We start from the raw sequence: 14,603 nt of genomic DNA on the forward strand, positions 1-14,603 counted from the left end.
AGAGCTTTTTCTCAAAAACCCGACTGCAAAAAAGCTATCTTTAGAAAAAAAAATTAAAAAAAAACTGAAAAGCAAAAAACAAGTTCAGTAGTCAAGAACATTGAATCAGTTTCATGATTAACATTTCGTATGTCAATTTTGGGCCTTGGAGTTTAAAAATAATGTCCAAATCGCTTGTGACGGATCCGGAACGAGGCATACGAATCGTTATGACACAGATAAAACAAACTATACATTCTTATACGAAACAGCAACTTCAACAGTCGGGACCCATTATTGTCGTCAACATTAGTGCCGCAGCCTAGACTTTTAATGGGTCCCGACTGTTGAAGTTGCTGTTTCGTATAAGAATGTATAGTTTGTTTTATCTGTGTCATAACGATTCGTATGCCTCGTTCCGGATCCGTCACAAGCGATTTGGACATTATTTTTAAACTCCAAGGCCCAAAATTGACATACGAAATGTTAATCATGAAACTGATTCAATGTTCTTGACTACTGAACTTGTTTTTTGCTTTTCAGTTTTTTTTTAATTTTTTTTTCTAAAGATAGCTTTTTTGCAGTCGGGTTTTTTTATTTTCTAAATTATCTTTTTTTTATTTAACACTTTTTAGTTAGTATATTATACATTAAAAAACCGGCCAAGTGCGAGTCGGACTCGCGTTCCAATGGTTCCGTATATTACACAATTTTTAACAATCAGTGCCGGATTAAGATATTTTGATGCCCTAAGCATTTCTAGGTGCCCCCTCTCCCTTAGGGTCATCAAGATTACATTGATTTTTTGGTAAATTGAGAGAAGTTCATTGCCGCATTACAGCTGAGAATGGAAATCAGTCACATCATTTTATCACGAAAATTGACAGTGCCGTAGCAGTAATGTTGCAACAGAGTACCTAATGCTGTTGCAGTCGCCACCCAAATGTCACCTTTATCATAGTTTAGAAAGTAATAGAAACGCGAGCGAAGCGAGCGCGGAAATTTTTCGATATAAAAACGCAATATGATAGACAGTTGTACATTTTTACTTTTAGTATGGAAATCAGTCACATCATTTTATCACGGAAGTTGACAGTACTGCAGCAGTAACGTTGCAACAGAGTAATGTTGCTGCAGTCGCCACCCGAATGTCACCTTTATCATACCTTATATAGTTATTGAAAACGCGAGCGAAGCGAGCGCGAAAATTTTTCGATATAAAAACGCAATTTTACTTTTAGTTCCAACCAGGCGCGAATCCAGGATTTCATACAGAGAAGGGATGGGACAGTTTTCTATCAGCCTAGCTTCGCATAGGGCTCGATATTTAAGGGTCTCAGCGAGGTTGTTTTCATGCATAAAATATGCAAGAAAGTAGAGCTTGGAATTGAATTGGCGAAGTGTGAGAAAGGCAGTAGGCCCAGCTGCGAAAGAGGAAAGCTTGGATTTGGATCCACGCCCAAGTGTAATTAAGGCAGAAGATCAATTTTTGCCGTAAGGCAGAAGGCCTCGCATAAGACCTATTCTAATCAAATTTAATGATAAGGGAAACGTAAAAAATATAATTTAATAAATAGGTACTTACATAACGATATGACACCACTTGACATATAGTATGTCAAGTGTCAACTTTTTATACTTGCATACATACATCTTCTTCTATCTATCTATCTATCTATCTATCTATACATATAATAAAGCTGAAGACGGTCGAAAGTCTGTACATGGAAGATATTTGAAAAAAAGTTGGCTGGGGATACTTAGAATCGATAACAGGACACGTTCCAAAAGTTTTTAGAATTTTTGTCTGTTTGTCTGTTTATCTGTTTGTCTATTTATTTGAACGCGCATCACGTGAAAACGGCTGAACGGATTTTGATAAAAACTTTACTAATCTGTCGAGAAAATTCCCGGCCAGGTTATAGGCTATAAAAATTCAACCCCTAAAAGGGGGGGTAGCCACAAATATCGATTGACTTAAGTTTGCCCCTGAATCTTATGGCGCTACTTAGAAAGGAGGGGCAAACTTTTTTCAAATATGAGCTACCACTATTGAGTACCCTGGTAAACTAACAGATGGCGCTGAATTTAATACGTTGTGACATGAATAAGCCACCGAGGAAAGATTTTGCCAAATTAACTCTATGTTTAGAAGAGGGGTTATGGATATCAACAAAAATAATTGAATAATTATGTTGATTTAATAAATTAATAATACAACAAAATTAAACGACAGTAAATTAATTGCCCCTCATTGCACAGTGCCATCTTTTGGGGAACTGAGGAAAAATTAAGTAATCAAGAAAACTAAAAATGAGTTTACATAAGTTACGTAGTGGTAAAAGAAACACACATATCAACACGCTCTGCCTTAATTACACTTGGGCGTGGATCCAAATCCAAGCTTTCCTCTTTCGCAGCTGGGCCTTCTGCCTTGCTCACACTTCACATTCACTTGGTCAATTCCAAGCTCTGCATCTTGCATCTTTTCCATATGAAAACAACCTCGCTGAGACCCTTAAATATCGAGCCCCATGCGAAGCTAGGCTGATAGAAAACTGTCCCATCCCTTCTCTGTATGAAATCCTGGATTCGCGCCTGGTTGGGACTAAAAGTAAAGATGTACAACTGTCTATCAAATTGCGTTTTATATATCGAAAAATTTTCGCGCTCGCTTCGCTCGCGTTTACAATTACGTTATAACATATAATAAAGGTGACATTCGGGTGGCGACTGCAGCAGCTTTACTCTGTTGTAACGTTACTGCTGCAGCACTGTCAATTTTCGTGATAAAATTATGTGACTGATTTCCATTCTCAGCTGTAATGCGGCAATTAACGTCACTCAAATTACCAAAAAAATTCAATGTAATCTCGATGACCCTAGGGAGAGGGGGCATCATGGTCTAGAAATACTTAGGGCATCAAATATCTTAATCTGGCACTGGTCGTTTGCGGAGTGAAAGGATTTGGGACTCGCATTTTATTCGCATTACCAGGCTTTCCCGAAAAAAATCGAATCATTCGCAAAAGTCTCGCAATGCATTGAGGTTACAAGGGGCACGTGATCTTCCTCAGGAAGATCCTGAAGAAGACCACGGTGAGTGGGTGGCGCTCTAGCCAGGCAGGCCGCTTCGCTTTCGCTCGCGCGCGTATACCTTACTGTATCCTCCGATATAGGTACATCTACTACTCTGTCGTTTAAATCACGTGTAAAATTTGAATAAGGGCGAAAAAAACTATTGATTTTGGAGTGTAGTTTTATTTAGTGGTACCTAATTGTTAAATATTTTATCTGGACTACAGTCCTCTAGCATATCCATCTGTCAACTTTACTTCAAGTTCCGCCTTCAGGGGAGAGGGAGAGAAATTAGGCTATTAGAAATAAGTCGCTTACTGACACAGACCGAATTCCACGCGGGCGGAGCCGCGGGCACAGCTAGTACTTATACTTAAATAAATACGTACGTACATATAGGCTTCGTTATAATATTTTTATTTATATTATAGGATAGTCAGTAGTCACATATGTAGTCATAGTCACATTGGCCTCCTTTGCGTCGCGCAGTGCAGTATTATAATACTGAACAGAATTATTATAACTTTATAACGTTATAGATTTTAAATGGTCACTCTAAATGAAAAACTGTGAAAGAAACCTATAACTGATTTTTAAATACCTATTCAGTGATACCCCACTCGACATATTTCGTTAACTTTTTTTTTTTTTTCAATTTTGGCGTCTGGTTGTCGCCATATTGAATTTTGATTACTGTCATGTGTTTAGTGACACACGCAAGAGTAAGACGGTTCGATTGACGTAAGAATTATCAAAATCGGTTCACGCGTTTGGGCTCTGGAGTGCCACATAGGAACAAACATACATACATACATACATACATACATACATATATAGGCTGATAAACACATTACCCTCCTTTGCGTCGCGCAGTCGGGTAAAAATGGACGGCAAAGTCGACCTTGCCGTCTAAAAAATAGGTCGCGAAGCGCGTAGTTTATGGTCAGTCAAAAATTAAAAAGTTAAAAATATTGCAGTCTCGATTTTGGGACTGCAATGTCGCATACAAATTCCATTATTTGTCGTGTTCCAAACTTTTTAAAAGTTCTAATGGCCATATCAAATAAAGGCACCGGCCCATTAAACAGCCAAACAGATGATAAGTACAGCGACTATTTAGCTGTCTCAAATAGGTTGGCGTATTTTTGGCAGAAAAATACACTTCTATTTTTTTATTAAAAAAATAAAAAGGCGGCAAGGGCTTTTTTCTGTGAAAATATATACGTAAGAACGTTGCTTTTGTAAAATATTTCTATGATATTTATATTTCTTGCACCATTTTTGAGAAAAGCACTATATATGACTCGGCTGGAAGGCTACTTGCTGGCTTCGGATTCAATTAAACGGACTCCCAAGGTCGTCCGTTTAAAACGAATCCTCAGCCTGCAAGTAGCTACTTCCGAGCCTCGACAATAATGTACTATTTCTTCCCTGCTAGGAGGGATTAAAGTGGCACTTTTCCTGATTTGTTAGATGAATATAGCGAACGCATTATTCAGTTGCAGCAAATTTTAAAGTCGCATTTTTTAGCGAAGCAAATTTTCATGTTCCGTATATTTTGCTAACGCCTTATTTAGTTGCTGCAAATTTTTATGTCGCATTTTTTAGCGAAGCAAATTTTCATGTTCCTTATATTTTGCAAACGCCTTATTTAGTTGCAGCGTATTTCAGGAACGCATACTTTAACAAAGCAAATTTTCATGTTAGTTATATTTTACAAACGCCTTATTTAGTTCGAGTGGATTTCAGGAATGCATCATTTAACGAAGCAAATTTCATGTTAAGTAGTTATATTTTGCAAATAACTCATCCCATCAAAACATTACATATAATTAGATTAGAACTTGTCCAACTTTACTATAAATTATATTGCACTATTTGATGGCACTATATGAATGGGCAAATCGAGCTATATGGACTAGACGACCCTGGGTTAGGATATCGAACAAATCAAATAAATATGAATCTTTAAACTTACGTTTCGTAAACAAAAGCATAGAATAAGGACATAGGTACATCTTTCACAAAGGTAAATATGCGTTATAAAATCAAATAAATGTTTACAATTATTTAGACCAAGTAGTTTTCCGTTTGAAATTCTCGTTCACGTTCCCTATACGTCCTAGGTAAACAGGGTGGAAAGTAACTATGGGCCCTGAAGGGGAACTACCTTAAATTAATTAGTTACCTTATTTTACTGAAAGAAAACATTATTATATTTGAAAAAAGAAACAAAACTGCATTTCAAAATACTCTTCCCACAACCAGGAATCGAACCGGCTAATATACGAAATAAAAACATTGTGTATTTTTATCACGTCGACAAACAAGGTTAATCATAAAGATTGAATCTCTCTAACAAACATTATAAAGGCCGTAGCAGGATAAGGGAAGAAAAAATGCCCTTTTGTAATTAAGTGCAGTTTTTTCTATAGTTACTTACATCTAGTAGTGCAATTGTGCAAAAAAATAAAATCCAAATTTATGAAATATGATATTACTGTATAAATAAAAATTACAAAAGGGCATTTTTCCCCTTATCCTGCTACGGCCTTTAATGAAGGGAAAACCACTATATCAAAAGTTATTTGAATGGGGCCCAAAAATGTATTGATAATCAAGAATTTAAAATGAGCTAACTAAAGAATTTAAGGTAGTTTAGGCAGTTTCCGTCTAGGGCTCATATAATCTTTCCACCCTGTAGGTACCTATACCTAGTATAAATATGATAAACTAAAAATTCACTTCAAACCTCTTTAGATTATGGACTGAAGAATAGATTAGACGTAATAATCTGACAATGACGTAGAAAAACAATTTCTTCTGTATAAGAATACATACGAGTATTACATTGCATCGGTCTTTGTGAGAATAAATATTTATAAACCTTGTAGTGTTATGTAGTGCAAAATGCAGGCATCATCTAGTTCATCATGTAGTGCATCATCCAGTGCATCTACTCGTGATAACAGAGTTGAATTTACTTTTGTGCCAAGTTCTCACGGAGGAAACATTTTGCTACGAGCAGGACATAGATACAGCTTAAATAGATCCAACAAAATGTCTACGGTATGGTTATGCACAAGCAAAAGTTGCAATGGGACTGTTAAGTTAAACAAAGATAAATCGAATATATTAAATGAGAGTAATCATTCTTGTATACCCGATTTTCAGTCGAATGAAATCGAAGAACGACTTGCATACTTAAAAAAAAAAGTAAAAACTAATTACAGACCAATACCACTATTGTATCGCAAATATAAAACGTCAATAACACTAAAAAGTTAAAAGACCTAAAGGAAAAAGGATTAACATTATTTTGAAACAACTCTAAATAAGTTTGCATTTAAATTTTAAATACCGTAAACTGGGGCTCTTTAGAAACCACGAGGCTATTTGGAATAAGGGAGGTGTAGGTTTTGAGTCCCTATATTTTTTGTTATGGAGATGATAGAAACTTAGATCTTTTTCTGACAAAAGATCTAAGTGTCTATCATTGCCATTACAAATAATTAGGGACTCAAAACTTATAGTTTTTTTTATTCCAAATAGCCCCGTGGTTTCTAAATAGCCCCAGTTTACGGTAGGGCTATTCCCTGAGGTCTTTCGGTTCCTGTTGTAGAGGTTGGCTATGGCCTGCGGGTGACAAAATGTATGAACTGACAGGTGACTCGATAAGTCAGGTTAGTGCCCGCTATTCACTATTGCCGAAAACAATCGAGACATTCGTGCCATTCTTTCTAAACTTCTTGTAGGATTGAGAGGGACAGCACGCACACATCGGCTGTGCTCGGCAAGAGTGAGAGAGTAGAGCAGGCTAGAATGAGTCTATTCATTATTACGGTGCCGGCCTTATACATTCTGAATCATAATGTGGATATATAATTATGAATTCATACTCTGAAATCTGGGCCCGACCTCACACAATCTGAATCAGATCCATCTGAGAAATTAGTAATTCGAAAAGATGTGTGTAGACAGTAGGTAAAAAATATTTCGGGAGCACCTTTAGCTAAAAAATGAGGCTAATAAATAATAAGAACATAAATCAAGCGTTGGCTAAAAACTGCGATTACTGAAATTTGCTGCAAATAAATAAGGCGTTTGTGATATTAATCTACTAATAAATTATAATGACATTAAAAAATCGTTCGCTTAAAAATGCGATTACTGAAATTTGCAGTAAATAATTAAGGCGTTTGCGATATTAATCTACTAATAAATTATAAGGCCATAAAATAAGCGTTCGCTAAAAAATGCGACTTAAAAATTTGCTGCAACTGAATAATGCGTTCGCTATATTCATCTAACAAATCTATTTTTTTAGCTTAAATAATCTGTTTAAACATCAGATTGTGTCAACACTAAGATTTTTTTATTTTCCTCATAGTTGATGTGACGAAAAGTTTGGAAAAACTGATAGTGATTGGACATTGGACACACCGAAGGCAGGAGATCACGCGGTCGTTCACCAATAAGATGGACCGATCAAGTTAAAGACTCGTCATCCTCTGCTTTCTACACGGTCGTCAGAGACGCGTTGGACAGAAACCGGTGGAGACAGATCATCCGCTCCAGATGCAACCCTGATACTGACCACGATCCTCAGACATGAGGGACCGACCAAAGAGAGAGAGAGTTGATGTGAAAAGCAGTATGTGTCACACGGCATCAAAATTATTTCGTCTTGGGCGTTAACACTTGAATCCCTCATTACGCTCAGGATTCTACTTTAGATACTTTTATTGTAGAATCCATCGCTTCATTCAGGATTCAATGTACGGCCTTGACAGAAATATACCATTTTGATCCCTTGTAACACAAACTAGTATTGTTAACTACACGATTAGCGAGCATACGCGCGAGGCAATTTCCTCGCGCACAGAACGGCCAAATAAATAATTGAAAAAAAAGTATAGACGTGCCTCGGCTGTGGCGGCGCGCGCGATACACCTGGCTGTTTCGTGCGCAAAGAAATTGCCTCGCGCGTATGCTCGCTCCGCGTAGACTATTGATAGAATCTTCTTTTTCCTTCCCTTATCCCACCTATGTGGGGTCGGGTCTCCTTGTCAATTTGCGCCAGAGTGGTCGGTTCTGGGTTGTCTGTTCTTCGATGTTCAGGTTCTTCAGGTCGTTTTTAATATTGGACCACCACGTGGATTTTGGCCTGCCTCTTCCTCTAGGGCGTTCAGGAAGGTTTAGCGCAATGTTTACAATATGGTAATTTCCTCTCCTTCGAGTGTGGCCGTACCATCGTAGACGAGATTCAAGGAGTTTGTCTTGAATTGGCGCCACTTTGAAACTTCCGCGAACGTACTCGTTTCATATCCGGTCTAGTCTAGTGACACCAACAGCCCAGCGTAGCATCTTCATCTCATTTACGTGAAGGGCGTGCTCGTGGTATTTCTTTATGGCCCAGCACTCAGAGCCGTATAGCATGGCAGGTCTCACAGCAGTTTTATACACCTTTCCTTTCGCTTTAATGGGCATACGGCTGTCACATAGAACCCCTGATAAGCTTCGCCATTTGAGCCATGCCGCTTGAGTTCTGTGGGAGACGTCTGCATCTATATTTGCATCGGATGGGATGACAGATCCTAGGTATTTAAACCTAGTTACCTTAGGTACAGGGTGTTCCCTGATACCTGGTCTGGACTATTGATAGAATGGCTCCATAATATTTGATGAAATTCATGAGATTTGTTTAGTTTATTCCATTTTAGTTAGCTTTCGTAAAGTTAAATAACCGAACTATAATAAAAAAACTGGTCAAGTGCGAGTCGGACTCGCGTTTCAAGGGTTCCGTACATCACATCACACAATTTTCAAAAATTTGTTTTGGACGTGTAACGTGACGTGAGTGAAACGTCTTGAAAAACCCGAACGGGTCAATCAAAAACCAGATGTAACATGAAGTTTTCTGGCGTGGTAGCTTATATCTCTACAACTCTGAAGATTAAATGCCGAACAATAGCACAAGTGTCCAAATGCGAAGACTGAAGACCGAGCTCCGCATAGAGCTGAAAACTCGGAACGTCCGACGGGTCGTGCTTCCTACAACTTCCGAAAGTGTTATAAAAGCGAAGGCCGAAGAGAGATAAGGGTTCCCCTAGATATGTCGACGCGGAATCGGCAAAATACGATAGGAAAAAGCTTTATGTCCGCGCAATAAGAGCGAAAAAGTCGTCGTTTGGCTCGGCTCGCGACGGCCGACGACGCCGGACGCGTCGACCGGTTTTTCGCTCTTATTGCGCGGACATAAAGCTTTTTCCTATCGGCTTTTGCCGAATGCGCGTCGATATATTTGGGGAGACCCTAATTCCTACAGGTTGACCAAAAAATAAGTGCATTTCCGTAGCCAAGGAGGTTTTGAGATTATACTAAGCAACTTTTAGTATGGGACCAACCCCGAAATCGCGAAAAAAAATGTATGCTCCCATAGAAAATGGACCAGCCAAAATGTATGAAACAGCCAAATTTTGGGGTTGCACGTTGGCAACGGGAATACACTTTTTTTTTGGCCACCCTGTATAGTGCTTTTTAAAACACGTACATAACAATAGTAACCTAATCAATCAGTACTACAAGTACCATTGCGACTGTGTGCCAGATACAGCCTAATCGCATTTTTTGTTTTCAGTCCGACTCACGCATGAAGCTAAAGGCACGTCTCTTCGGGACGCTTCGGGCCTTCGGCCTTATGCGGATATCGGCCTAGGGCCTTCCCAATAGCTGTCTACATCACGTTTCACTTAAACCATTGCGGCTTTGTCCCTAAAAAAACGTAACTGCATTTTTGTTCTTAAATCAGACTCACGCTTGACTCTAGATTTCTAATAGGTTTTCCTGTCATCTTTAGGTAAAGGACTATTTTGTCTATTTTTTTCAGAATTTTAGACCCAGGAGTTTCGGAGATAGAGGGGGGGGGGGGGGGGGAATGGTCAATTTTTGTCTATTTTCTTGAATAACTTCTAAATTTTTTATTGTAAATTTATAAGAAAAATATATTTGAAATTCTCACAATGAGCTGTTTCGTTTGATATGTAACACGATATTGTTTTCAAAACTTTGTTTCTTAATTTTATCGTTTACCCCCCAAAAGTAGCCCCTATGTTTAAAATTCATTTGTTGACGTTACATATCCGTCTTTGGGTCACAGACATCCATATAAGTCCGGATTCATCCTGAGGGTCGTGAAGTTGGAATCTCGACACAATGTGAATTTTAATTCTTTTGTGCTGAGCGTTCCGACTGAACATCTAGCGACCTTCACCAATGAGGAGTTTTGGCCGAAGGGTGTCAAGTTCCGGCGGTTCCGCGGCCGGCTCCCTGACACTGCGGGGTTGCGAACTGCAGCCATAATTGTGTTTTTAGTTTTAAGATATATTTTGTATTAATATGTATGCTAGTTTTAAGGTATTTATCTATGGGCCAATAGTTGCCTGAAAATAAATGTTTTCAATGTTTCAATGTTCAATATGTGTACCAAATTTCAACTTCATTGGTTCGGTAGTTTCGGAGCAAATTGGCTGTGACAGACGGACAGACAGACGCACGAGTGATCCTATAAGGGTTCCGTTTTTTCCTTTTGAGGTACGGAACCCTAAAAAAACAAATGTAACACCTTTAAGTGTTTGATATTGATTTTTACGACTCAATATATACTGAAAATTATAATATAAACATAAGTATTTGGATTGTAGAAACACTTTGGCAATTTCACTAGCCAATTTTACAACATAAGTATTTCTATAGGCCGAACCACACCAATTGCGTGTGCGTGCGTGCGCTAAAATGTTGGAGCTGCACACGCACACGTCACGCAAGCGGTGTGCTGTCTCTCATATGGATCTGTATACTACAACGCCGCACGCGCACATACACGTCACGCACACGCAGCCGGTGTGCACAGGCCTTAATATGTACTAGTCGTAGTCGGTAGATCTTATTACGTTACAATAAAGTTCACAAGCGGTCCTTTAAGGTGGTCTTCACATTGGGTACATATTCGTACACCGCTCTAGTGTGCGGAGGAGGACATCGCTATAGATAGACGTGTATAGCGCTGTCTTGTTCACACACTGAGGTGGCGTTATGCTCTGGTTTCCTAGGATAGTGGTGCCGTCTCCATGCAAAATACTACTACATCTATATTTTGCTAAGAAAACCGAGCTTTAGAATCCGCACCAGCGTCGTAACCGAGTAACTGACAACGAAGGTAGGTACAGTGTATATAGACGGGTATACTCACGGCGTAGGTGCGTGTGATCTTGAGGCGGGCGGGGAAGTGGTCGAAGGCGTAGGGCTTGGTGCAGATGGGGTACTTGGGCCGCGAGATCTTGGTGAAGAGCCGCGCGCCGCGGTCCACGCGCAGCTCGCAGATGTACACGTGCTCCTCGCGCGCGCCCAGCGGCCGCCCCTGACACACACACACGCCTCTATGTACCCACACGTCCAGTAACGCCCGTTTACACATTCAATAGTGTTAAGTCTGAGTTCGTACATTTGCTACTTCACTCGCACTAAACACTAATCAACGTGCAAATTGGTCGCTCTCGCATCAACTCGACGCTTATTCCGAGCGTCATAGGTTAAAACAAATGCATGAAGAACGACGCCAGCGTCGAGTATGCGTTCTATAAAAAAACCCTCTATAAAAAAAATCTAAATTTACACAATTATTCTTGTATCAAACTAAAAAATTAGTAACGTCTTCCGATTAGGGAATAAATTTATTTTATGAATTATTTTTGGATTGTGTTTTAAGTAGTCTCACTACTATATAAAATTACAAACTGAAATAAGGATAGATAACTCGAACTTTGGAGATAACTTGTTGGACATGGTCGCTTTTTTCTTTAGTGCATGTCTTCGAGCAACACGGAAGGGAGGCGGCATTCCCACTATTTCCCCTCTGCCGAGGTACAAGATTAGCACGTCAATATAATCTAGCGCGGGTAATAAAACTAGTTGCACTTGGATTTTTCACTAGACCGAGTCCGGACGCGCGCGTGAACACTGCTGCACAAAAATGCCTGTTTGCTCGGTTTTTTGTTATAAAAAGAGGTCGGGGACATCAAATTTACAAAATGAAAGTGTTACATTTCACATGTAATATTTTTTTTACATATCATACGTTTAATTACATTTAAATACAATTATTATATTTTAGTCTCAAGTAATTGTTGGATTTATCGATTTTGCTCGCTCAGTACAAATTGCGGATCGGTCGAGCGACAAATCCGACTTCTCATCTCTCAGAATACAATGACATACTTCAACGAAAATGTGTTAGTGTGCGTGTTGTGACACTAGTCACTCGTCCGTACACAAAAAGAGAACGAGGTTTGCAAGATTTGTCTTTGACGTGTGTCATTTTCTATGTATTTGTGTCGTCATTACAGAGGGCCTACCGCGAACCACGTTCGACGTGTTGCCTCCCTGTCACACTTACGTATGAATTTACAAGTGCCATAGAGAGGCAACACGTCGAACGTGGTTCGCGGTAGGGCCTTTGATTGGATTTTGTATGTAAGTGTGTGAGAAGTGCGACTGTGTGCACCTTCCCCCCGCGAAAAATGGCAGAATGATTTGTACGGTGAGATATCGCTTGGGCCCCTCCCTTCCGACGTGTCGGAAGCCGGTGTTGCTCGAAGGTGCATGTTATCTATTTCAGTTTAGAAACTATACTTTTTATTATACTTACATTGAAACCATTTTAGGCACGACTTTACAAATTAAAACGATAGAACTGATAATTGTTAATGTGTTGGTAACGTTTATTTACCTTGCAATAAGTGTTAAGGTCCATGACCCAACACTGCGACATGACCAGCTCGATGGGCACCGCCTCGTACAGCGGAACTCGCATCACCTCATTGTGGAAGAACCTGCGAAACACAATTACTGTTAGGGCCACTTCCACCATTCACTAACCCGGGGTTAACCGGTTAAACCTGGAGTTACCATGGTTACCAGTACAATTTGACACTGGGTTAACGGTTTAACCGCTTAACCCCGGGTTAGTGGGATGGTGCAAGTGGGCCTTATATTTTCCGAAACTCAAAGTTATGAAACAAGCATCCAAATGTACTCATATAATGTGTGCATATTTATAAAAAACACATACATAAACAAACATAAGTAAGTACGCTTTTGTGGGAAAAATATGTTGTTTTACATTTTGCCCAGCTATTGATGCGGTGCGCACAAGTGAACAGTTTAAATTAGATATGTGTACAGATCTAGTGCATAATTATTTTCCATCGTATTTTCTCGGAAACGTACGAACTGGTCTTGCTATTTCAGTCAGTCCCGGTACAAAAAGTAATGAGGTTTGACTGAATTAGTATGACAAATAAGTCGGTCGGTGGTGTACTGACTTGCGCGTGGGCTCGTGGAAGGTCTCGTGCGGGCGCAGGTAGTGGTGTCCGTACACGAACCGCTCCTGCGTGTCCTTGTGCTTCCACAGCCGCTCCACGCGGAAGATGTCCAGCTCGGACACCGGGATGGACCCGATTGTTTGGTATGTGTGCTTGCGGACCGACGTCTCCTGGGAAAACGTTGTAAAACATTCATTAATCGCTCTATATCGTCAGGTGACAACCAAATGTATCAAAAGTCAATTACTACAAAAATATTAAATCAAAAAATCAACCGTATTTGGGTATTAATATGGTTCACTATGGCCACAGAATAAATAATAGTACTAGGTACAGAAGATTCACTCTCTAACAAAACGCGTCTGTTACGATTAGGACAGATATGACCGCTAGGTGGCGCAAGCGCCACGTGCGGCCTATGGCTAGCCACCAAAATTGGTGTGGGACAGTTGTACTTGTAGCTACCTGTTGCGATGCGACGAAATCGCGGAGTGAGCCCACGCCTGCTATGGCTATTAACTTGTAGTAGTAATTTTTGGTCGGTTTGAGTCATCGTGGATGACACGAAGTATAGGGTCCTTCCTACTTACCTATTCTGGGATGTACAGGTAGAATCGGAGTTAATCTATCCTATACTGACGAGAAATGTAGAGTTTCAAAAAACTTACTTTATTAGACGCAGCATCTTCCTTCCCCTTGAGTTGCTTGAGCTTGCGATCCGGCCGTTTGGTCTTAGCTTCATCTTTCCCTTGGGCCTGGCTGAGATCAGGCCTGGCCGCGTCGATGGGAATATCCCGCAGCACGTAGACGGTGTCGCCCTGGCGGACTTGCAGCGCGCCGCGCATCAGGGACACGTAGAACTGGTGCCCCTCCTCCGTCCATTCTTCTAGAGGAATCTCGCGGTCCACCTGATGTATAAATAAGACGATCAATAAGCATACGGTGTGTTTTTTTAAATGCACCTTATCAGTGATAATCGAAGTTAAACTATACTGACAATAAGCTAAAGCACGTGAGTGACAGCGTAATGCATCAGTGATGGCGGCTACCTTTCAAGCCACGTGAAAATGGTTTTCAAATGCCTTCCCTAGTTTCATCATTATCGATCGAAAACCGTTTAGATCTTTTAAGAATCTAAAGCACGGCATTATGTTTGGCATGGCG

The 14,603-nt window shown here is 39.9% G+C and overlaps 1 protein-coding gene across 1 annotated transcript in view; it reads right to left on the reverse strand.

The window, feature by feature from the left end:
• The window catches only part of LOC134669384 (histone-lysine N-methyltransferase ash1), an 89,997-nt gene that overhangs the window by 3,229 nt on the left and 72,165 nt on the right, over positions 1 to 14,603 (reverse strand). Inside the window, exons 19-22 of the mRNA XM_063526904.1 lie at positions 14,108 to 14,347; positions 13,440 to 13,609; positions 12,845 to 12,947; positions 11,309 to 11,476 (exon numbers count right to left, since the gene is read on the reverse strand). Of these exons, the coding sequence (XP_063382974.1) occupies positions 11,309 to 11,476; positions 12,845 to 12,947; positions 13,440 to 13,609; positions 14,108 to 14,347 (681 nt within the window). The remainder of the gene's footprint in view (positions 1 to 11,308; positions 11,477 to 12,844; positions 12,948 to 13,439; positions 13,610 to 14,107; positions 14,348 to 14,603) is intronic.

Source organism: Cydia fagiglandana, chromosome 12 (assembly GCF_963556715.1).
Source record: "Cydia fagiglandana chromosome 12, ilCydFagi1.1, whole genome shotgun sequence".
Lineage (NCBI taxonomy): Eukaryota > Metazoa > Arthropoda > Insecta > Lepidoptera > Tortricidae > Cydia > Cydia fagiglandana.